This window comes from Tiliqua scincoides, chromosome 1 (assembly GCF_035046505.1).
Source record: "Tiliqua scincoides isolate rTilSci1 chromosome 1, rTilSci1.hap2, whole genome shotgun sequence".
NCBI lineage: Eukaryota > Metazoa > Chordata > Lepidosauria > Squamata > Scincidae > Tiliqua > Tiliqua scincoides.
Window position 1 is genome coordinate 168,523,295 of NC_089821.1, and position 26,180 is coordinate 168,549,474.

General features: G+C 41.8%; 1 protein-coding gene across 1 annotated transcript in view; it reads right to left on the minus strand.

Moving 5' to 3' along the window:
* CSMD1 (CUB and Sushi multiple domains 1) overlaps window positions 1-26,180 on the minus strand; it is a 947,002-nt gene that overhangs the window by 420,478 nt on the left and 500,344 nt on the right. The window contains exon 6 of the mRNA XM_066622693.1: window positions 6,097-6,209. Coding sequence (XP_066478790.1) covers window positions 6,097-6,209 — 113 coding nt within the window. The remainder of the gene's footprint in view (window positions 1-6,096; window positions 6,210-26,180) is intronic.

Here is a 26,180-nt window from a genome sequence, read left to right on the forward strand (position 1 = left end):
CCTAAGGACAAGAGAGGGAGAGAGTAGCAAGTGATAGCTTTGGCAGCAGAAATTCCTGGAAGTCCCTCTTAGGGTCATGGAGAGTGGTCTAGCCCAGCATGTTTCATCCCCCCTTCTTAGCAGTGACGCATAAACCTAGTGCTGACCTGAGCATTAGGTGGATCAAAGGCAAGTTATCCAACGCTGCTAGGTTACTACATATATTTTTTGGTTGCTGGTTAGGACATTGTCATTTTGGAAAAGTAAAATTGATGGCAAGATGATTCCACATTATTCCACTTCATTGTATTTATTGTCATATATATCAGTTGAAAGCTTTCATCTTCTGACCATCAGAGTGTGGTTCATTTAAAGCTATTACTCTTTCACATACTTTATTCTCAGCAAGTAGTCCAGCAGTAATTGTGTGCTTGAAATCTACTCAGCATAGTTACTTTACCTATATTAATGGCAAGTTGTTTTTTTTTAACGGGGGGGGGGGGAGAAGCATAACCATCAAAAGCACTGAGGAATCAAAGCTAACTTCACATTATTAGTTTTAGCAAATAATAAATGGTTGCAATTCAATGTCTACTGAAGTGAAGAGCATTCACTCATTGATTATTAAAATATAGGATACCATTTAGAATACCTAGCTGGATTAGATCAGAAAGCAGGATTTACTTTCATTAAACTTTAAATTGAAGATTATATTTAGAGTGCCTAGCATAGAGAGACTGTTTGAGAGTATTATTATTAGTCTCAGATCAAATATGTGCACAATAAATTAAGACAACAATATTCAGCCAAGGAAGTTGCAACTTGATATATTGAGAACAGGCACCTGAAACAAAACAAAAAAGCTATGGAGGAGAAGCACTATTGAATGATATTACGTATGTGATAAAGGACATAATACGCCAGCTGCTCTTTATGCTATTAATGCTAATAGTGCTATACTAGTGGCTCAGTAATTGGATTACCTTTAAAATTAAGTGATTTCATTTTTTTAAACTAAAGCTAAAGTTTTGACTAATTTACAAGAAACGTTTTCAAGAGCTGCAAGCCCTACTTTGCCTTTGAGAGTGTTTGTCTTAAGTAACCTTATGTATTTTGATATGGTGTACGCTGTATGTGTAAAACGAATCTATTTGAAATTTTCTTCTGGTTAAATGCAGCAAATATTTTCATACTGCCTATTTCACGAATGGGTTGCCCCGTCACATGATTGGGAGAGGCTGTTCTGAGCACATGAAATTAACAAATATTCCTGGATGTCTGGATTACTGCCCCAATTGAAATGAATGGGAACAGACTACACAGATAACTCTGGATTGGATAATACAAATAATTGCAATTTAAAAACAATAAAATGACTTGTAAACAAAACAATTAACAAGTTGAACAGGTTTTTGCCTTGTAATTTATTTTACCATAAGGCTTTCATTCCCCCCCCCCCCACACACACACACAACTTTTCACTGCTGAAGAACTGTTTCTGCAGCTTCAATTATATTCCTTGTTTGATTTCAGGAATATCTATTTGTTAAAGCCTGAATTATTCAAAGTAGTCAAACGGGGAGGCAGATAACTGCTGGTGCATATTGATCAAAACATTTTATGTCTCTCTGACTACCTCACTGTGACATTTTATGTCTCTCTCCTCACTGTGAGGTGGCCACAATGCATCCAAATTAAAAATTAAACTTCTGATAGGGTATAACTGACATACAGCACAAAGTAGCCCACACTAATTAATATAACTCCTTGGATTGGCTTTAAACTTGCCTGAAAAAAGGTAACAAACTGGGATTATATATAATTATAGCTGAACAAAAGGAATAAAAAAGTCCACCAAAACATGCCAGAAGGATATCAGCGAGAGACAAGACAGTAGTTGAAGGAGATTAGTCCACTTAACATAGCAACACTGGGCACAAGACAGGATCTTCGGAGTCCAGTATTACCATTTGTACTGAGGCCCATTCAGAGAGACTATAACCCCTTCTGTACTCTGGGCCCACCAGAATAGGTTCACCTTAACCCTCTGGCTATAGCCCTGTCTGGATACTGTTATTGAGAAAACATACCCAGATACCATTCCTCCCATTATGCAGCACTAGCTTCAGTTTTTAGAGTCTGTTATAGATCATTCACTTCACCACATGTTCCCTCTCTTTCCCTACAATTCTTGTCTACAAAGATAAATAATGCCAGCCAATCAAGGAGAAACCACAGTGTTCAGCTGAACGTTATCTCTGATGACTATCATATCAGGGGGAGTGGTATAAAACTGAAATGACCTCTAATGATGTAGTTTTATCTTCACTGGCCAATTTTAAACTACAGCTGAAACTTGAATCTCAAGAGCAACCAACACTAGGTATCATTTCACTTTCAATTAGCTTGAGGTCCAGTGCAGCGTGGGAAGCAATATTGAGTAAAAGCTAAATTCCCCAAGATTAAATCTTTTCACTTGTAAAGATAGCCTACAACAGTACTGCCACAATGGTGTTTTAATCTCTTTTAATCAATCTTTCTGAAACGGAATTAATCCTGCACAGGCCTTTTTGATCAGATTGCTTGCTTGAGACCATTAGCTTTATAATTTGTTGTGATATGCTTGTTCTCCCATAAAAGTGATTATGTTTAGTTCAACAGGCAGTTTCTACAAAGAAATGCCAGCCAGATGAAAGGATACTGCATGGTAGGAAACATTTCAAATTCAGGCCGTTTGGACAAATAGTTGCAGTGGCTGCAATCCAGTACACAGGCTGCTTCAATCCCATGGACTTGAATAGGTTTAAAGTCACAAGATTGTGCTTGGGATCGCAGCCAATGCATATGTTAGAGGGAATGTCAGAAACCTGGTGAATGCTGGACATACACAAAGTTTAACTGAGTTACAGTACAGCCCTATGCATGTCTACTCAGAAATAAGACTTGCTGAGTTGAATGGGGCTTACTTCCAGGTAGGTGTGTATAGGATTGCAGCTTTAGTGAACATCCACATGTAGTTGCTGGATTATGTCCTGTTTGTCAGACATATACCAGCGAATTATGGCAATCTTGTTAGGGGACTGTCACTACTCACAGCTGTACCGCTTGGGGGTTCTTGGATATTCACAAATGTTGCCTGGGATTGCCCACATTCACGTTTCACATATTCACCATGACATAGTATTTGGACTCGAGTCCATGTACTGTGTGTGTGGAAAATGCCTGATAATGATCAAATTGAGGTAGGCAATAGATTTTATCAGTCATGTGCTGAGTCAGGACGAGAAATTCCTATACCGACAGAATTACTGCTGGAGGACAGCTGCTGACCTATCAACCTGTGTCATCAATGCTGAATAGGGAAAAGGAAGAATAAGCTTACTTGTCCTCCGTTTCAAGTCTGAAGCCTGCTTTAATTCAGCAACAGCATTTGTTTGTATAACATTTTCAAGTGTTCCAAGTGCCTCACATGAATGATCTTGCAATCCTTACAACAAGGGCTGCAGTGTAAGTATTCTTATTCCCCATATTCCAATCTACACTGGCATCATGGGCGTGGGGTGGGGGGGAGAAGCTCAGAATGACAGGGATGGACTTATTAGGCCCAAATCCTAACCAAATTTCCAGCTCTGACATAGCATTGTCAATGGGGCATGTGCTGCATCCTGCCATTGGGGGGCAGTCACGGAGGCCTCCTCAAGGTAAGAGAATGTTTGTTCCCTTACTTTGGAGCTGCACTGCCCTTAGGTCACTGTTGGAAAGTTCTTTAGGATTGCACCTTTAATGTCATCCAGTGCTACTACACTATACCATCTCTCATGCTTCACATGTTCCACAGTGTCAAGTAGCACTTGTCAAGGAGATAAAGTGCCTTTTTTTTCCCCTTCGACATTTGTGTGATTTTACTTGCAAGTGGTTCAGGCTGATTTTCATCATGCATACAAAGCCATTATTTGCGCAAGGTGGTGGACAGAGATATAGCCAAAACCATCTCTTCTTGCAAAGGTTTCCTAGTAATGGCCTGGCAAAGCGATGTGTCTACTAAACATCTCCAAAGCTGCCACTGTTTGCATTATCACAGTGTCAGGAAAGGTATAGTGAGTCAAGTCAAATGCAGGAGATATGACACACGAAATCCAATGAAAAAGTCGCTTGGAGGAGACTTTTGTCTTTCCTAGTAACAATTACTCTGAACATCAAGAGAAGCAATGCCAGAATGCAAATCTCTTTATCATTCTTATTACAAGCAGTGAGAGATTCACTATTGACATACATGAAAATTTTAACTTTTTCATAAGGCTATTTATCATGAAGTGAAGCTTACTTGAATGTAAGCAGAACTACAGATGAAGTGAAGGAAAACTTTAAATAGGAAAGTGTACAAGTTCTGAAAGCATTCTAGATTACTAATCCCACGTTTACCAGCAACTGACATTCCCTTGTTTTCTTTCCACTTTAATCACAAAAGTTGATTTTGAGCAATGATTTATCAGGTAGGGAAAAAAAAAAATCAATAAACATTCAGTTTTAGAAAAATTGCTTTTTGATAAATATCCTTGTGGACATATACAAAAATTGACAACACTGAAGCTCTTGTTTTCTAATAAAACAGATATCTAATAAAAATGCCTATGAAAAGTCATCTAGCAGCCTGAATTGTGGGAAACCATTAGGTTTCTGAGACAGGAATTTAAAATACTGGAAAGAATAAGTTGCTTACCTGAACTGTGTACTTCAAGTGGTCATTTGTGTATTGACACCAACTAAGAACTGTATCTATGCAGAGCTTTGTTTGGAAAATTCTAGAGCTTTAGTCTAAAAACATAAGCCATACCCAGCAGGGATGTGTGGTCACTGGAGACAGGTGAGGGTCTGCCTCACCTGTGCTCCCTGACCCCCCTGGACCTGAGCTCTCAGATGTGACCAGAGATGTTCTCTAGTTGCATCCAGGAGCCTTTCTGAAGCTCACACAGGCCACAGAAAGGCTCTGGACCAGAACAAGATTCTGGCCATATTCAAATATGCAGAGACCCAGAAGTGTTATTTCCAGGTCACGTGTTCTGTGCCTCACTGGCACAGAACATCACAACACGTCCCTGACACCCATCCAAGCCAACTGAGCATGCCCAAGTAGGTGTGCCCTACACTTCCCTCTTCAGAGTCATATTGACCATTACAGCAAGACAAGAATAGGAAACCGACAGACCCTTAAGTGGGGAAAAGGGCGGGTTGTATGTCTGCACAGGTTTTCTCAGAGAAAACCAATTACAAGTAAGCCACTTGTTCTTTACAATATCTGAGCATTCAAACCCATGAGAGCTTAGCTAGCTATCTTACCTGGAAGAGAGTGCAACACCACTAGTTGAATAAATGCTGCAGAATTTCCCTAACAAAAAGCAGTCCTGATTTGTAATCTAGTCTCTTATCTACTACCCCACAGAAACTCTCAACTTGACATAAATGTAATCAATAAATAAATATGTAAAAGATAATGGGAAAATATGGCAATAGTAAGTAATTAAGATGCTCATATTTATTTGTATCCTATGCTTTACTTAAGAAGTAGGGTTGTACAGTATAGCAAACCTTCCAGCAAATCCATGAAGTTGGTTAAGCAGAGGGATAGTTTCTGATCAAGGGTGGCAGGAGTGGCTCAGCTCAGCTTGCTTCTGAACCAGGTGCAGAAACCTCCTGAGAGATTTTATTCATCTTACAGAGAAACACACTTGGCTTCCCTTGAGAATTCAGGCACTTCTGCTTGGGTGAAGTTCTGAAAATAGCCTCAGATTTCACCTTTTTGAGATTTTTAGTGCCAGCCCTAAATTTGACCTGTCATAGGAGCTTACCCAACACTACAAAAACCATCAGGTACATATTCATATTGTGATACTCCATAAGGAAAATTAATTTATAATCAATTGTATATCTGTGATAAATGCATATACAAATGAACCCAATCTTTTTGAGTGGCAGTAGCTGGTACTCCAAGTCAAAGATCTCTTAGCTATTTATTCCCCAAACATGTAGTGTCCAAGTAAAACATTTTTACTACCATCACTTCTTTTAACAGTTTTGGAAAATTAGATTTCTACTGACAGATCCCTATGTAATTCTTACCTTGGAACTGGGCATTAAATCCTTTCCGTCTGTGATTACTGTCAGAAGTGAAATGGAGCCGCAACCAATTTTTGCTGCTGATAACAGGAGAGGGCAGGTTCATGCCAGTCAACCTGAAAAATAAAAAATGGTCTCATTTTTAAAATACTGAAGCAAAAACTCATTAAGCCAATGGCCACGGTGAAATATATACAGCAGAAGATAAAACATGTTCAACATAAATATATAACATTAAACACAGTATTATACTACATTATTCTGATGTCACTTATCTTTGAGTGTATGCTAAATCTTTACACAATAGCCACGGTTTAATTATCCTGAAGTGGATTGGCACCATGTATGAAATATTCCCCAAAAAAAGTCAATTCAAGTTTGCCAGTGACTTTTAAAAGAAATTGTTGACATCCTTAGATGTTTCACACATAACCTTACATTTTAAAACTGGCCACAAAGGTTTTAGCATGATACTAAGCAAACAGAACAATTCCATCAAGTGTGGATACCTATTCTGGAAGAGACCAGAACAATGATAGCTTCCCCTTTCTGCCTTTTGCTGAACTCTGGTTTTCCCCCCACCCCCTGGAAAGGGAGTTAAAACATCCAAATTGTTCCACCCATAGCAAGCCTGACAGTCTCTAAGATGCCTTTGCAATTTAAGCCCAAGAGGTCATAAGCCTGCCTCCCCAAGCCAGACAGCCTCTTGAGATGGGTTTCTGATTTCCCTTCTGGTTCCTGTCTACCCTTTTCTCTTTGCCCAGTTAGCAGGGTAGTGGCTATACCTGCCACAAGTGGCCAACCTGCTAAAGGAGGCAGTCTGGGTATGCAAAATAACTTCCCACCATGGGCCAATCACGAGGAAAGCAAACAATTCCTACCAGGCTGCAAAGGCTCAGACTATCCCAAGGGGGGGAGGGAGTGAGCTGGCATGATGCCTTCCAGATTTGGAATACCAGGCTCAAAGCATGCACAGCAAAGAGACAGCCTTAGACTGTCAGTCAAGGCCAGTCACACCAGTCAGGAGTCACCCTTCCAGGCCTTACCTTGTGTAAGGTGAGACCAGGCAAAGGAAACCCCCATCGTACTGTGACAGTGGGGCTGCATTGATGTTCCAAGGTACTAACAATGCATCCGTTAGGTAAAATCACTGTTCAATATATTAAATATGTTGGCAAACCTGTTTGTAAATTCTTTCTGGTAACCAAAGAACTAAATAAAAACATTAAACCCTGTTCAAACCAAGCCTTGCTTTTGACCAGCAGTTAATGCTAAAAGCATGTCTTGCAACCATGACTTACTTTCTTTCAATTAAAAGCATGTCCTTGAGGCAGCAAATAAGATTAAAATTTCTTTCTCTTTTCTAGCACGGTTCAGTGCATAACACATTCACCTCCAAGCCAAAACACTGATCTGACTTGACTCTGTGCTGTTGTGCAAGCTAATTCACCTCTCAGTGTCTGTTTTCCTTTCTCTTTGTCTCCTGCTTGTATAAAATGTAAGGATTTCTTTTTAACCTGGGGGACTCTTGCTTACTATGTACTTGACTCTGTGGTTAATATAATGAAGCCATGACCTCCTCTGGGGCCTGTAAGCATACTGAAACCAATTCACAAATACATAAACCCAGACAGGATTAAATAATGCAATAAATCATTTACATGAAACTTGCTTGCATGGTAAAGCCTAAAATAAAACAGTTTTCAAAGAAATGTCTTGGCCAATCCTGTGCTAGAGAGTTGATACATTAATATTGCACACTCCCTGTTTTGTGCTCACACTGGCTCCAGCTGAGGAATCACCTCCACACTGCTCCTTACAGTAACACAATGTAATACAGCGTCCCACATGACACATCCCATGTTATAGGAATTCAGGGCCAAACCACATGCAATGAGAAATGCATGGTTTGGCCCTGTGTGCGCATGTGTTTATTAAATAGCCAGGGGTGGAAGAAACTAGGATGGGGAGCACAGGAGGAGAAGTATTTAACCCTTTCTCTCATGCCGCCGTCCTGAAGAAAATCACAGACATAACACCCATTCCATTCCTCTCCCATGTGCCATCATTCCTCCTCCTCTCCATAGAAAGCTATTACACCATGTTCCTTCCCTCCTATCGCAACACTCTGTCTTCCTCATAGCACTTCTTTGAGCCTGTTCTCTGTGTGTGTATGTGAGAGAGAGACTGCAAAAGCACCAGAATTTCCATACAGCCTGTCCGTTCAGTTGAAAACAAATTGATCTATTGCTTCTGCATGATTTTTTGCCCCCCCACTACTAAAATTTTGATCAATTCCCTAATAAACCCAATTTTAGTTACTCCTGACTCCTGCCTATTCTATTGCCAATACACAGTGTGGGAGTTCCATGACCAATGCCTAACGATCCCTCACTTGCACATTAAGAAAACTGTATGCATGTTAATATATATATGTCCTAGACCAGGGGTGTCCAAAGTTTTTGGCAGGAGGGCCACATCATCTCTCTGACACTGTGTCGGGGGCCGGGGAAATAAAGAATTAATTTATATTTAAAATTTGAATAAATTTACATAAGTTTACATAAATGAATATATTAAAGATGAACTTATATGAATTAATCAAGGTCTTGCAATAGCTCAATGCCTATAAGAGGCCTTGCAAAAAGCAAGGCTGACCTTTCCTTAGCTGCCGCTGCTGCATCACAGATGTGAAAGAGCAAGCAGTGAAGGGAGCTTTCATCCCATAGCTCACATGAGAGGTCAAACAGTTGCCCTCACGCTGAGAGAAGTTGCATTGGGCCAGTGTGGGCTTCAACAAATCTCCGGAGGGCCAGAGGCTCATTGTAGACTGGGGACTCCCTGAGGGCCGCATTGAGAGGCCTTGAGGGCTGCAAGTGGCCCCCGGGCCGGGGTTTGGGCACCCCTGTCCTAGACAACCAGTGGTATTACCAGAACATTATCAACAGCACTTACCTGTTGGAAATGTTCTAGGAGGATTTCCTGCTACAGACAGGGGGTTGGAATAGATGACCTATTAGGCTCCTTACAACTCTATGTTTCTATGACATCAGAGACACAATTAACTTAGTAACTGCATCCTGCAGTGAAGGGACAGTCATGAAAGCTTCCTCCAAGTAAGGAAATGTTTGTTCTCTTACCTTCACTTCACTGCATCAATGCTGGAAAGTTGGATAGGACTGGGTCCTTAGTTTGTTAACATTATGTATGTATTATGTAACATAGCATGTTCTCACCAACATATTAATTTTGTATTTCAGGAGTATATTTGCGGGAGCACTTCCTCATATTCAGTTCTCCCACACCCAACCTGAAGTGGTACCATTGATTTGCTGTGGAGAAAAACAGCTTCAGGAATACCAATGAGGTAGGAAATGGTGATCCTAAACACAAGATGTGTTCAATATACCTGTTCTATGCATTTTGCATTGGACCTGACGGGTTTCCATGAGGAGACAGAGCTCCTGAACCCTTTGAGAACATGGCAGATGACTGGCAGCATGCAGAATTACGCTCTAAAACAAATACTTTATGATTAAGGGCACAATCCTAACTGGTAGTGCCACCCTGGAATCAGTTAGGCCAGTGCAAGGCACTTGTGCCAGCCGAGCAGCGCCATCGCAGGCCCTGGGGATGGTGAGTTTGCATCAGCCGAGCTCAGCCAACGAAGGGTCTGGGGAGGACATGTGAAGGGTAGGGAGGAGGCATTTCGGGGCAGGAGGAGGGCAGGTGGCAAGGGGTCCCAGGAGGTGAGCGGGGAGCGGGATCTGGCTGTTATGCCAGATCCTAACCCCGTTCCCGGGCAGCCTGGGCCAGCCCTGGGCTGCTTGGATTTGCGCTACCCCTGGAGGTGGCACACATCCAAGTAGTCCCCACTGGGGCTGCAGTGGCTCTCCCCGGGGTAAGGGGAAGCTATTCCTCTTGCCTGGGTTGAACCACTAAGTGCCCGAAACTTGTGCTGGATACAGCGCAGACCCACTAGCCTGCCTGTTTCCAGTGCAAGTTAGGATTGCTCTGCACATTATTAAGTCATAAGGAGTCCTTTACAATTTATGCTGTTCCTGTTTTGCTTGAACAGGGATATCAAAACTCTTCTTTTCCCTGGGATGTTAGATTGTCTCTGATGGTCTGAAATGTAGGACAGCTTGCCCCTGGTTATGACCTCTGAAACCATCTTGACACATTGCGCACTTAAATCAAACCCTAGGCTGAGAACAAAATTAAGAGGTTTCTTCTGAAGTTAATAATTAGTACATTTCCATCAGCTAGTGAAGGACTTAAGTAACCAACTACACTTCAACCTGCAAATAGATACATGTATATGAATTATTCAAACATGTATACATTAAATAGAAACTTCAAGGAGTAAAATTGTGTTGGTTATTAAATTTATGTCACTGCCTCTCCTTTTTCAGAGGAAGTAAAAAGTCTCCCTTTGAAGCTCTCATTAGACTGTCAAAGGAATAAAACTGTAGTTATCTTATTAAAATCTGCCAATTTAGCTAGATTCTACACTCAAATGACTTAAAAATAATTAAATAAGTTGGCAAATAAGGATTTTTAACTGGAATTTTTTGTAAATACTATACATTGGTACTACTTGACAAAAAGTGAAGGTTCCCTTTTCCCTTCATTATACAAGACCTGATAATTAGAAAGAAATCAGATTTAACTTCATCTCCATATGTAAGCCTACCCATGTACTCAGAGTTTAGTCCCTTACAATCAATGGAGCTTACTCCCAGGTAAGTGTGCATAGAAGTGCAGCCTCAAGAAGTATATATTTCTAAGTCATACAATATAATTTTTTTCTCTCCTTTCCTCTGCATTCTACTGTGTTCTCTTGCTGTAAATGGTATGGCGCCATTTACCATAAAGCAGAAGACATCTCCCTGTGAATGCCAATGGCCTAACCAGGCCATACTATAGCAGAGAAGGTGGCATTTAAGGGGAGGCTCATGGGCAGTTTGGAGGAGGAACTGGGGTGGCAGATTCAGATCCTATCCCCCTTTTCCAGCCCATATCTGACCCCTTCCTCTCTTTCAACTTAGCTGGCCCATAGGTAACTAGAAGGCCTGCCAAGAGGATTTTTTTTTAAAAAATAAACTTCCTTGGTTTTCTGGTCAAACCACTGCCCCCCCCCCCCATCGCATGCAGCACATGTTTTGTTGGTGTGGTGGAGATAGAATTGGTCTGTTAGTGCACTAAACAACATTCTAGGCCCCACAGCTCAATCCTAGGCATGTTAACTCAGAAGTAAATCCCACTGCATTCAATGAGCTCTATTCCCAAGTAAGCACATATAAAATTGCAGTCTTAGAGCCCAAACCCATGGTCTGCACCGCTTCTCTGCGGCGCGGACCACAGTTGCAAACGTGCCATAAGGCGCGTTTGCGGGGCTTACCGCTGGGCTCCTGCCAGAGGTGGCTCAGCTCCAGCCAGCGCTGAGCCACCGCTCGGCGGGTGCCCAGGTTCCGCAGCTCGGCAGTCTCTGTGACCGCCAGGCTGCAGAACAGGGAATGGAGATGTTCCCGTGGGCGTGGGGAGGCGTTCCAGGGAGGAGGCAGGCGTTCCTGGGGGCGGGGGAGAGGCGGGTCCGCGGTGCTGAGCTCCGCAGGATCCCAAGCACTTGTGGAGGGCTGCTCGCCCTACACCAGCACCTTCACTTTAGCGGCAACCAAACAGTCGCCGCTAAAGTGAGTAGTCCCATTGTGGGACTGCTTCCCTTATTCGGGGGAAGGGGACAAACGTCCCCTTCTCCTGAGGAGCTTCCCGCGGTAGCGCGGGAGGCTCCGGATCCAGTGGGAGCCCTTTGTGGAGCCGCCAGGTCCTGCGGCTCCGGGCAGCTCAGGATTGGGCTGTTAGTATGTATGTGGCAGCACATTGCCAGCACATTGCTAGATGTGTCCACCAGAATTCTGTAAACACATAGGTCACATACCCTTTGGCCATGGCCAATAGTGGGAGAATTCCATTTGTATATGCAGGTCTCAAATAGCAGGACCATAATCCAAGTTAAAGTTGAAGCTAAACTTGACTGCAGTATCAAATAAGTGTCATCACTCCATCACATTCTGCTATATTACTGCAATAAATATTTGTTTATCTTATGAATTCATAGGCTGATATGAACTGATAAGCCTACTAATTTTGCAAAATAGTGCTCAAGAGGAAGTAAAATGAATACTATGCCATATAATGGCATAACTTAGGGTATTAGCAGTCCAATTCTATTAGCACCATAGAAGCACACACTGTCTGCTTTGGTTGGGGGTTGATCAGGAGGCCTGCAATAGGTAAAGGAAAACATTTTCCTTTTAACTCTCCATAAGCTTCCAGGTCTCCTTGGACCTATGCCAGCTATGCAGCTGGCATAAGTCCAAGGAAAGAAAAGGGGAGGGACCAGTTGAAAAAGCAGGGATAGGATCTTGGCGCATGTTGGTGCTGCTGGAATCCACTTCTCCCTTATCCAATCTATTTCCCTTCCCCCGATCTGCCCTGAAACTCCCCCTCCCCCCACTCCCCTCCCATGACATTCCCCTGCCACTGACTTACAAAGGCTGATACAGTCCAGTATTCCTGGAAGTGTGGTTCCATGACTGCTGCTTTGTGGTGATGGCTCAGACTGGCATAGCGGTGCACTGCTCACTCTGTCACTGGGCCTTTTGTGACAGCAGGATGCTCATCCCGCTATTGCAGAAGGCACATTAGTTTGGGCCACAAACCAATATTAACCCACCCAAGGTGTCAAAATGATAGAGTACTGTCGGTTATGGCTCTTGTGCCGGTAATTGCACCCATCACCAGATAAATGCAGGAGTACACAAAGGTGAGGGGGACATAACAGCAGTTTACGCATAAGTGAATGTAATAAGGATTTACTTGAACTGTTATGAGAACAATGAATTTTGAGTGACAAGATCCAGAGTGACAAAACAGGCAGAGTTGTGCAGGTGAACAAAAACAGAGGATCTACTGCAAGCTTGAACATTAAATCTCCAGATTCCAGAGTTGTCTGAATAAATTTCTAAATAGACCTGGGAAGTGACACCAACCATGAAATCTAATGTTCAAATATCCCAGTTTGGAGTACACCCTAATATTAGGTAAATATTCAAAATAAGAGAAACAAAACTTTTCAACTCTCACACACTCAAATCAGCAGAAATTATGACCCTATACAAAGAAGGACTAACTTGATTATGGTATTGTGGTATGCTAAGTATTCATGGTTCTGGGGTTCAGGGCAACAAAGTTAATTGCCTAAATATATAAGTACAGACCTATAATACCAAGTCAAAGTTACTTTCCCAAAAGTTAATTACTACTTTAAACCTGACATTAGTGTATGGTAGATCATTATGTGTCTGGAGTTTTGCTGATGTATGACTTTCATTCCCCACCAAAAGTGGGACATTAAGCTTGAGGACATAACAGATCGATTAGATTTTTATTGTTCAGAGAAATGATATTAGGTTCCAGGCGCTTAAGCTGCATGGGGTTCTTCATGGGTTTCTCAGTTTGGAGAAAGTTATGTGTTACGTCCTACGAATCAAGCTGGCAGAAAGTTCTCAGGAGAGGGATGAACATATCAAATAAAGTACAGTGGAGTACAGACAATTACATCTCCATTTGTCCAGCTAGACAACACATATGACTTAGGAACAATATCTCCTCAATGTTTTTAAAAGGCTGCTCTCCTAAAGGATTGTGATGGAAACAAACATTGTTTAGCAAAACCAAACCTATTCACTAACAATGTTTTTCACTCCCCTAACTTTAATCACTCTACTTTCAGCAAGATTAGATCAAGGGTGGTATTAAAAGTCAGCCAGGTTTGGTACTTGCCAAGGACCCACTCTCATCAGAGTCCACTTCACCAGGCCAGCCCCTGAACCTTCAATAATGGTGGAATGGTTTGCTCTAAATGCACCATAAGGGGTCTGGTGCAGAGCTTTTCACTGGGGCCCTCAGCCATGTGATATCGTCATTAGGTTAGATAAACATTCCTCAATAGCAACAAAGGGATTTGTGGCACCCGAAAGACTAACAAGTGTATTTCAGCATACACTTTTGAAGATTACTTCATCAGATACATGAGGGAAACCCCCAATAAGCAGGTATATATACACAGAAATATATATACCTGTATACAGAAATGTATAACTCTTGATGAGGGTGAAAGAGGAAAGTGCAAAATGTGGCCTGAAACTTAACATTAAAAAACTAAGATCATGGCATCTGGTCCCATCACCCCATGGCAAACAGAAGGGGAAGAAATGGAAGTCGTGACAGAGTTTATCTTCTTGGGTTCCAAGATCACTGCAGATGGAGATTGCAGCCATTAAATTAAAAGACACTTGCTTCCTGGGATGAAAGCTATGGTAAGCCTAGACAGCTTAATGAAAAGCCGAGACTTCAAATTGTTGACAAAGGTTCGTATTGTCAAAGCTATGGTTTTCCCAGCAGTAATGTATGCCTATGAGAGCTGGACGATAAGGAGGGCTGAGCACCGAAGAATAGATGCTTTCAAATTATGGTGTTGGAGAAGACTTTTGAGAGTCTCCTGAACTGCAAGGAGATCAAATCAATCAATCCTACAGGAAATCAAGCCTGACTGTTCATTGGAAGGACAGATGTTGAAGCTGAAGCTTAAATACTTTGGTCATCTCATGAGACGGGACCTCTCTTTAGAAAAGACCCTGATGCTGGGAAAAATTGAAGGCAAAAGGAGAAGAGGACGGAAGAGGATGAGATGGTTAGATAGTGTCACGGAGGCAATGAACATGAATTTGGACAAACTCCAGAAGTTAGTGGTCGACAGGGGAGCCTGGCATGCTGTGGTTCATGGGGTCACAAAGAGTTGGACACGACTTAACAACTGAACAACAACAACACACAGAATACTAAATTGAAAACAGAAAAGTGAATCTAGAAGGGGAAATGAAACAAGACTGTTCTTGTAGCAAGCATAGCAGTTAAGAATTGGTGGCCACTCACAATTGGTGACACTAATTTAGGTTAGTATTACTATGAATTAACTATGTGGTGTGCTAGGAAGACCACGTAGCAACTGAGACCCGCTCCTGTGATGGGGCTGAATTTTATTATGATTTATTATGATTTAGGGCGCAATCCTAACTCCTTATGTCAGTGCTTTCCAGCACTGACATAAGGGCAATGCAACTCCTCAAAATGGCAGCTCCTCAAAGTCTGTCAACCCGTCCACCAATGTGTGCATGGGCTAGTGTGCATGCCAATATTCCCCCCTGCACCAGCCAGCTAACTAAGGGTGGAATCCTAACCCCTTATGTCAATGCCCTCCAGCACTGACATAAGGGCAATGCAGCTCCAAGGTAAAGGAACAAACATTCCCTTACTTTGAGGAGGCCTCCGTGAGTGACACCCAACTGCAGGATGCAGCACATGTCCCACTGGCACCGCTATGTCAGTGCTGGAAAGCACTGACATAAGGGGTTAGGATTGCGCCCTTAAAGTCTCCTGCCTTCCACATGCTTCCTAAAACAATTTGGAACAAGGTTCTTTTGCAGATAGTTGACTGATACATGAATTAATCACCATCTATTTGCTCATATCTTAGCAAGAGAAGGAGATTTGGAAAATAAAACAACCAGCATCTCCAGGCATATTTGTAGTGGTTTAAAATCTTCATATGCACAATATTGTTACTATGGATCAGTTCACACCCTTCATTTCAGGCAATGTGTATAGAAACCTTCATACATCGGTAGTGGCTATTATTTCTAATTATTTATTCTAATTAATTAATTATTATTTCTAACTATTATTTCTAATAGCCACTACAGTGAGCTGTGTTAAGAGCTTCTCCTTATGCTAATCACCACTGTAGTAATGCCTCTGTCTTATTTGCTAAAGGGAAGAAGACTGCCACTTGACCAGCTTGTTATGTTTATTGGTCTTCTCAGGAGGCGAGTGTTTTTCCCTGACTTTCTCCTTCCAGCTAAAGGAAAGATACTAGAGTGAACACATAAGAAAAACTTCTGAAGCAGATACACCTTTGTCCCTTTTCATAAAACTTCTGGCTGCCAATATGATGGTAGATGGTAGAAATAAATGTGATGGTAATGATGGTAGCTCTCTTCTTGCTGAATGAAACTTGTGGTATCTACAAGTATGTGGCAACTTTTAAAAAGGGCAGGAACCCTTTGAATACAGAAAAAAACACTTCCAGCTCACATCAGAACTGACATATCCAAAAGGATTGCCAGGTTGAGAAAATATTGTAAAAGTTCAAACAGAATACTAACCATTGACCAAGATGCAAAAGGTTATTCCACTCAGACATTGAAATGTGGTGGCCCCCATTCCCAGATACCAGTGTACTAATTTATTTATTTATTTTTCACATTTTTATACCACCCTTCGTCCAAAGAGCTCACGGCGGTTTACACAGCTGCTCCTCCCCTCTTTCTTGTCCTCACAACAACCTTGTGAGGTAGGTGAGGCTGAGAGAAAGTGACTGGCCCAAGGTCACCCAAGAAGCTTTGTGGCTGAGGGGGGATTTGAACCTGGATCGTCCAGGTCTAAGTCCACCTCCCAAACCACTACACCACCCTGGCTCTCAACACCAAGCTTATGCAGACATGGGGAAATGCAGCTCTCAACAACCTAGAACATCTGACCTAGCCTTTTCAGCAAACATGCTGATACTGCATGTTATGTCATATTAATTAAATGGGTCTAAAAACCAGATCATAATCTATGCAGTGACAAACAATATCCTCAAAAACAAGTGGCTGGCACCACTAGACTGTGGATACCACCTTTCATCTATTTTGTCATGCTGCTTAACAGCCCAACCCTGGGGCACTGGGCTGCTGCAGTTCCAAAATGGCTGCCACAGCATCCTGAGCCCACCAGGCAGCCCTCCCAACCATCTACTTTCCTAAGGAAAGTAGCCACACAATGGGGCTACTTGACTCTGTGCCAGCTATTTAGCCAGCACAGAGTAACAGAGTTCTGTGTCGGGTCAGGAGGCAGAGCTGAGCTCCACTGGTCTGGCCCCTCCCAACCCACTTCCTCTCCTGCCATGCCTCCCCCACCCTCCCCCCATCCCGGAACGCCTCTCCACACCTCCCCCACACCCTAAGTTACCTCTCTGCAGCCCAGTGCTCCCAAGGAGTGCAGGGCAGCGGTCGCTTGTCCTCCACCCAGTGCTGGTTCAGCGCAGACTTGTGTTGAGCCAGCACACATGATGGCTGGGCAAAATGTATCACAGGCGTGCCTTATGTCATGTTTGTGACACTGCGCACCGGCGCTGAGCTGGTGTGCAAAGGTCAGAATCAGGCCCTAAGTCTCTTTGCTTGGCTGCTTATATTGCTTTGTGAACCCCTTAAAAGCTGTTTCTCCGGTGAGCCAGCAGAGATCAAGTTCATTTAGCAAGACACCAAGAAATGAACACAAAGCTTGAGCAAAACACGTGGCTACCCAAACATGCAATATAGGAACATATTAATCACAGTAACATAAACATGGTAATTGCAAGCAGATAATTGATTTTGAAAAATTTACTACATTATTCAAGTTCCATATTCAAAATAAAACTAAGAAACCATGGAAATCTACGGATTTAACCCATATATTACACGGTATTATGGGGATTAGAAAATATAAAAAATTTAGTAAGCATGTGAGAGCGAAATGTCATCTTAAAAAACAGGTACACAGCTACCACAGTGATTATCATTAAAATTTTCATTTGCCAACAAAACATGCAGTGGTATTTAACACAACCTGCTGTGTTTCATTCAGTACATTATTGATATATGGCACAACCTATCAAAGTTCTAGTCATCATATTTCAACTAAGTTTGCACAGAAGTAAAACTTCATGTCCTGCTTGCATTACCAATGTTATGCAGCTGTGCCCCAATCACCTTCAGAGGGCTTTCTGAAGCCTGCAAACACCATGCGCATCTGCCTGCAGCCTCTGCAGGCTTCAGAATAGCCCTTATGGGCAAAAAAAGTGACTTCTGTTTTCTGAAAATCAGAGGTGACGTTTTAATGCCTTTTAAGGCATGAGGACCGGGGAGGCGTATTTTAATTTGATAAAACCAAATCAAACAGTACTGAATCTTGATAGACAGACAGACAGACGAAACCCTGCTACCACCCTGATTATGACAGCGCCTCAGCTCAAGGATTTCGAGGCCCTCAGGCTTACACCAGCCTTTGCAGGTCCTGGGCTCTCTCCTATTCAGGGACCCACAACTCAAAGCTCTGGACCAGCGATTTTCAATCTTTTTCCTCTCAAAGCATGCTGACAAGGCACTAAAATTGTCAACGCACACCACAGGTTTTTTGACAACTGACAAGGCAAACTGCACTGACAGCAGGGCTCAGATTCCCCAGTGGCCCTACTAACAAATGATCCTCCCCCAAACTCCCACAGCACACCTGCAGACCACCCACCACACACCAGTGTGCCACAGCACAGTGGTTGAAAATGGCTGCTCTGGACTGCAACTTAAATGTTACTTGGTAGCTTGACCAAGCAGCTAGCCTAGATAGCTGACTCCCGTTGAAAGTACTGAAGACCAACTCAGGCGTGTAAAATATATTTTGGTTTATTTAAGAAAGTTAAGGTTACATACCCATAAATCAAGGCAGCGACATTATTTCTAAAAATGCTAGCTTTCTGACTAAACTTACTACCTATCTATCTTTCACATGAGTCCTCTGACCACTGGAGATCAAATGGCTCTGAGGCTACCTGTTGGGCCAGGCACCCATGATGGACTATAGAGCCCAAAAAAATGAGCAACAGGCAGGGCAGCACACAAGGCTCACTGCTCAAGGGAAGTACACCACACCCCCTGAGGGTTGCTTTTTATCCCTTTATTTTAATTACTCTTATATTAGCCAACCAGAATGCAATATGATCCAAAACTTCTAAAGGAGTTTGGCTATTAATGGTCATTGCTCTTACGTCTCCCAACAAGAATTACACAGCTGCAGGGAATCCTCCTTGATAAGCAGGTCCTCACCAACAAGAAACACTCTGCCCAGTGATTGGCTACCTGCTCTCCCTGACCACTGTAGAACAGATAACACATTCCTTTCTCAAACTAATTACCTCTTTTCCTACCAGCTGCAGAGACGCCATTGCAACTCCCAATTGGTTCAGACTTGGGCCTAGACTTAACTTGTTCATGACAATGAACCCCCATGGGACTCCTCACATCTATTCCAGCTTTTTTGCTGGTATAGCTCTGAGGAGCCTGCCAAAGGTACACTCGGGCTAGGAAGGGGGTTTGGAACATGGTGGCTGCTGGTGATGCCACAAACCACCCCGGCCTCACCCGAATCAACTCTGTTCCACCCTGATCCCTGCTCCTCTGTTAGCAGTATTCCACCAGCAGCTGATCTGTGTCACTTTGCTGACAGCTTTCTAACTGCACAGACCAGTGGAAAAGCTGTTGCATCTATCAAACCTCACAGTACACGGGCATAATACACTGCAAGGATTGGACTGGGCAATAAGACTACAATCCTATACACACCCTTACCTGTGAGTAGGTCCTGTTAAATTCACTTGAGTAGACATGCATAGGAATGTACTGTAATCCTTTTTTTTTTAATAATAGTTATTAGTTCAAATGATTACAATAGTACATTGGTTCTCACACATTTAGCACTGGGACCCACTTTTTAGAATGAGAATCTGTCAGGACCCACCAGAAGTGATGTCATGATGGGAAGTGACATAATCAAGCAGGAAAATTTTTAACAATCCTAGGCTGCAATCCTACCCTATCCTTACCCAGGAGTAAGTCCAATTTACTATCATTGTTAAAAGAATATAGCAATAGTAGTAGTTAAAGAATAGTTAGTATTCTAGTTAGTAAAGAAAAGTAGTATTATACGTAGTAGCTTGTTCAAAGTACAGGTCTGTAATATTTCCCCAAATGCTGTCACATACCACGGGAGCATCAAGTCTAATATATGAAAAATAAAATATTGAAATGAATGGGGACCTTCTTGAAATTGGCTCGCAACCCACCTAGTAGGTCCCGACCCACAGTCTGAGAAACACTGCAATAGTACATATTACCTAACACATGCATGCCAAGAATGGAACAATCATTTCCACAAAATAAACCTTACACATGTAGTCCAATTATTGCCTTACCACCCATTTCTAAATGTTCCTTAAAAAGCAAAACACAGAATCTTGCTTCTGCATGGCTTCTAGACACTGGATTCTTAAACATCTGCAAATATCTGGTCACACTGTTGTCCTACTAGCCTTAATATACTTTTTTTTTTGCCTATTCACTTACAGCAGACTGCTGAAGTTTCACCTTTTTCATTGACTGATATATAATCTGTCAAAAACTTTCCTAAGAAGAACTCATCTTTAGAGGCAAAATTCACATACCAAGAGCAGAAACAGCAAGGGAATAAACTGTAGAAGGTTCATTCTTCAGGACAGTATGCTTCAGATCATGGATTCTTGGCCCCTAGTTTGTTGGTTGCCTAGGCACAGTGGTATTTTGTGATAGCAACTTTGGGGCCAAACTTCACTTGATCCAGTAAAGCTTCAATCCTAAACTAATCTTAATTTCTTCTGGCTAACTGGCTAACCTTGTAGAGACAATCTAATGCCTAAAACAGGAGTAGCTATAACTGACTAACATTGTGTTGGTTCTGTTTATGAAAACATATGCAGAGAGTTGTTTTTTGCCTTAAAAAAAGAAGACTTAAAATTAGATACAATTAGATACAACAACAGGCTTAAAAGAGCCAAAGGCTTTAATCCTAACCGCACTTTCCTGAGAGTAAACCCCACTGAACAAAATAGGACTTACTTCTGAGTAGACCTGGTTAGGATTGTGCCCAAAGTCATATAAATGCTTAAAAAGCAAAAGGGAAGAGACAACCAACTGAACAGAGTAAAAGCTTGAGAAGAGTAGATTATAATAAAAGCTACATCTGTGAGAAAATACAGTATGCTGAAAGAGAGATGCCAAATCATTGCCACATTATACTAAAAGACAGTTCACACATGCCTATCCATCACTTGATGATTAAACTTTTAGGTCCCAACCTCTCTGAGGTCAGGACCTCATAAGGAACCCCTCTTCCAATACAAATCTGCTTGGGCACTATGCTCAACAACAGATGCCCTACTAATACACACACCCCATACTGGCCTTGTAGCATCTTCTGTGTAGTATGGGAATGTGGCTCCTTCAATCCAGGAGACACTTTTCCATTCTGGCACCTGAGCCTGATTAATGACTCTGCTTAGCAGAATGACCACACTCTTTCACTCCTTTTGACCTGAGCTACAGTTAAATAGAACTGCCTCACTCTCTGGGTCATTTCTGACAGTGACACACATTCTCATGTAACATTTCCACTGGTGATCCTGGTCCCTGAGCCGCTCAGGCCAGAGCCAGGACCGCAGAATTCCCCTCCCCCCATGGAGGAGAACGCCACCCTGGTCCTCCGGACATCCGAAGGCCTTCTAAGGGCCTTAAAACCTCACTTCGAGTTTTCAGCCAAAAAACAGAAGTGAGGTTTAAAGGCCCTCCAGAGGCATCTGAAGCCTCCACATGGGGGCAAGGAAGGCAGCAGGGGGGTGAGGAAGGTGGCACCACCCAGTGGCGTAGCTAGTTAGGGGCAGGAGGAGGAGTCCACCCTAGGTGCCAGCCTTAGGGGGATAACACTACAAGTGACCTAAATCACTAAAATCCACGGTTTTTAGGAATAATACCATCATGTTATATACCAATCAATGTGGAATTTAAAGCAGAATGCATAAAAAACTGGAGTGAAACATCTCCATTCTATAAAAGGTTATGACCAAAACCAGAAAACAAAAATGCATTGAGGCCTATGGAAAGTAAAACTGAGCCATATCGTGCATTTAGTCATGAGTAGGTGAATTTGCCTTAATCCATCAGAAAGAGCAAGCTGAGAGGAATCGAACAACACCAGAATGGTCCCAATCTGATGAACGCAGACCCCAAAAAACACCCAAGAAGGAAGTCCCTCCGTCCAAGCTGACGAATGTATTGAGCCCTATGGAAAGCAAAACTAAGCGTTTACTTGCGAGTAAGCTAATGTGCCTTGGCTCATGGTCAGGTCAGGCAAAGAGGAATGCACCAGAATGGTCCTGATCTGATGAATGTGGAGGTCAACAAATGGTCCAAAGCGCAGGCCCCCCATAAAAAGAATAAAACAGAGGTTTGGGCTGGTAAGGTTAATTTTTTTTCAATTTTAGACTTGTAAAGCCAGGTGGGCCCCGATTATGATATGCTTGAACTATAAGAACTTAAATTGAACTGGGTACTGGGTAGAGCTGAAAATCTCACTGATTTTTGTGGGGTGGGGTGTTATTGCAGGCAGGCTACAGAGAAAATTCACTTGGTGGAACAGGGTTGGCTTTCTCTTATTTAATTATTAGTTTTTCTTTAATTTAATTATTTATTTTAATTTGCTTGATGATGTCACTTCCAGCGGGTGTTGGATAGCCTGTAATTCTAAAAAGTGGGTCCCAGTGCTAAAAGTTTGAGAACCACTGCCTTAACTCAAAACGGGCCAAACAGACATCGGGGGGGACGGGGACACCCTAGTGATCAAAATTATGGAAATTGTGGCTTTTAGGAATAATATCATGTTATACACCATATCATGCAGAATTTCATCAATTGCTTATGGGGAAATATTCACTGCATGTATTTTCTGGCCATTATTATTATTAATTTCATGTCATGAATGTTACTATCTCTCAGTCTCACCTAGCTCACAGGGTTATTGTGTGGACAAAATAAGGGGAGGAACCATGCATACCACCCTGAGCTCCTTAGAGGAAGGGTGGTATAAAAATGTGAAATTAATTAATAATTATGTTGTATGGGGGGGACAAAAATTTATGGGCCCCGGGTGTCAAACGAACTAGCTATGCCACTGGTGCCACCCCTGCACACATGGCACCCTGGGGCATTTGACCCCTTGATCCCCTGGGCACGCCACTGAACATTCCACCTTGTGTTACTACACACACAGCCTGCAATCCTATACACACTTATCTGGGAGTAAGACCCATTGAACTCAGTGGCAAATACTTCTGAATAGATTTACATAGGAGTGTGCTGCATTTGCAGTGCATACGTAGCTAAGGCCCAAATTCTAACCAAATTTCCAGCACTGACATAGCTGTGCCAATGAAGCATGTGCTGCATCCAGCAGTTAGGTGACAGTCATGCGGGTCTCCTCTGCATAAGGGAATGTTTGATCTCTTACCTTGGAACTGCACTGCCCTTTCCTCAGTGCTGGAAAGTTGGTTAGGATTGCACCCTAAGCGTGACGATGCCACAGGAGAGAGTAACAGGCATTCATGCCCTTCCAGTGGTGGCCCACAGATCCTACAGTTCATCAAGGTTTTTACTAATGTGCACTAACCAAGCTAATGTTAGTCTTATCCTGTCTGAAGATGCTAAAATAATGAGTTTCTACTGAGATATTGGTAAAGGATAGAGAAAGCTGGGAAAACAGTCCATTAAATTAATTAGCCCATTAAAGCAATTACTTTACACATGTAAATGTAGTCCTCAGCTTGAACTTTTCTTTTTTTATTTGCCATTTGTTCTCCCTTTGGGACATAAAAGGTTTCTTATACATCGGATCTAGGAAAGATTCCATCCCCCATTAGTTCTGTGTCTTGCTTGGTACTAAGGAGATGTTGCTTTTAAAATAAAATATTACTAAAGCATCAAATATAATGTATGGTACAGTCATCATCATACATATGGCACAGATGCATGCAGCCAGCTTCTTTTTTCCCCTGCTGGTTTGCACCAAGCGTGCAACGAAACTGTTGTCTGAATCGTTTATCAAAAGCTCCCAAACACAATTTTGAGCACCATTGAAGTGAAAACCACCTTAATGTGGCTTGAAAAGTGGCATGGGAAATTTTAGTTTGTACTCATGACAAATGATTCAGACAATCCTTTTCACCATGTACCCTATGTGCTCTTATCTGTTAAAAGCATTCATGCTCAGAGAGCCACCTGTGGAATCTTCTTGTAAATTGGGACCTAAGATCCAATCCCACCTCTTTCAACCTCTCTTCCTTCAGTACCACACTAGACAGCCTGTGGCTAAATAACTGCAGCTGCTCTTCTACATCAGTGTTTCCCCTGTACTTCTAAATCCTCATCCATGTTTTAGTCATCACTTGTGAGAACTGCAATCACCTCTGATTTGCTGGATTTTCCATTTACTGCTTTCTCTGCCCACCATGCTCAGTTCAGAAAGCCTCTGCTATAATCATGCCATTCTGTTTCTCTTTCTTGCTTATTGCCATGTTCATGTAATATCTTTTAAAATATCTACTGCTTCTAAAATTGTCCTTTTTGTCCTAAAAAAAATTGTCCTAAAATTGTCTACCCTTAGACTCCTTCCTATGCTGTCTGCAAACTCATCTGCTATCAAAACTCTATTTCTTTTTCACCTCCTATGCACATTTCTCCCTAAGACTGCAGTAATCTTGCCCACACTATACACTGTATATTGAACTACCTTGTCAATTCCCTCTTCAAAATGTTTTTTTTCTGCATAAGTTTTCATTCAGCACCGTATTAGGCTAATACAACTATTTAAAAAATGTGAACGTACAAAGCATATTTAAGGAAACAGGGACACTTTTTCCCAACAAAATAGGGATGCTAGAATTCAATCTTTTGTTTGCCAAGCTCCATTTTGAAGGCCAACCAACCAAAAATGCTGATTGCCATAACTGCTAAATCAGAGGTCCTTAAACTTTTGTATCTCAAACATCTCCAAGACACTGTTCAAATGCTAATGCATCCCCATAACTTTCTTTTATTCCTATTATTATTTTATGGTAAAAAAAGGAGAACTGCCAAAGAAGGTATTAAACAACATTAAATTTCCATCATAGAAAAAAATTTTCTTCACAGAATTTGAAGACATCAAAAAAAACTCTTGACAAAATCAACAAGAAGGACAAATTCAAATTAAATTCAAAGATTTTTAAAAACTATCCTTGTCAAATTAAAAAAAAAAATCAGAGATTTATTTATTTGATTAATTCTTGAAGCACCTTGCCCTTGCCCCCTCATGCATCTCCTATCAGTGCATGTTAAGAACTCCAGTTGTAAGCAGAGGGTGATAATGGCATGAATTTTCAATACACCCTAACCTAAGTAACATATGGGAGGGGATTCATTCCTTTCAAAAAAAATCTCTCTCAACAATGTTTCATTTAAAAGATATTTGAAAAAAATTATGATTTTTAGTAGAATCTATTATCTTTTAGGTCAGGGGTGCTCACACTTTTTTGGTTCGAGAGCTACTTTGAAACCCAGCAAGGACTGGAGATCTACCAGAGTTTTTTTACAATGTTCGCACCATCATAACATATAACATTTATGTGTACAATGTATGTTGGTGTACCTTGCATAACTGCATGAGCCAATATTGCACAACACAACATAATTAACTATAAACATTTTTTGTAATTACTTGAGTTTACTTTGATGACTTGCACTGAAGTGAATCAGCCAAGGATGCATAGTCAGACAGTAGCTGCTGACAGCCAGCCTCAAGCACACTTCCAAATGTTCATCAGTCATGGTGGAACGGTACTTGGACTTAATGATCTTCATTACCCCTGCTAATTGGGTAAGAGGCACTTTTTCAAGTGGGTGCTCCTTTTTTTTAGCAGGGGGAGAGAAACTGGCCCACCTCACCCCAGCACTGTCTGTTCTAGTGGCTGTCTGCTGGTATTCCTTTGCATATTTTTAGATTGTGAGCCCTTTTGGGACAGGGAGCCATTTGGTTATTTGATTTTTCTCTGTAAACCGCTTTGTGAACTTTTAGTTGAAAAGCGGTATATAAATACTGTTATTAATAATAATAATAATAATAATAATAATAATAATAATAATAATAATAATAATAATAATAATAATGTAGGAAAAGGCTGACTCACATAAACAAGTGGAGCCTTTCCTGCCTCAGATGCTCTTATATCCCTGAGGGCCCTATTGCCTTCAAGTGGCTGCAGCTGT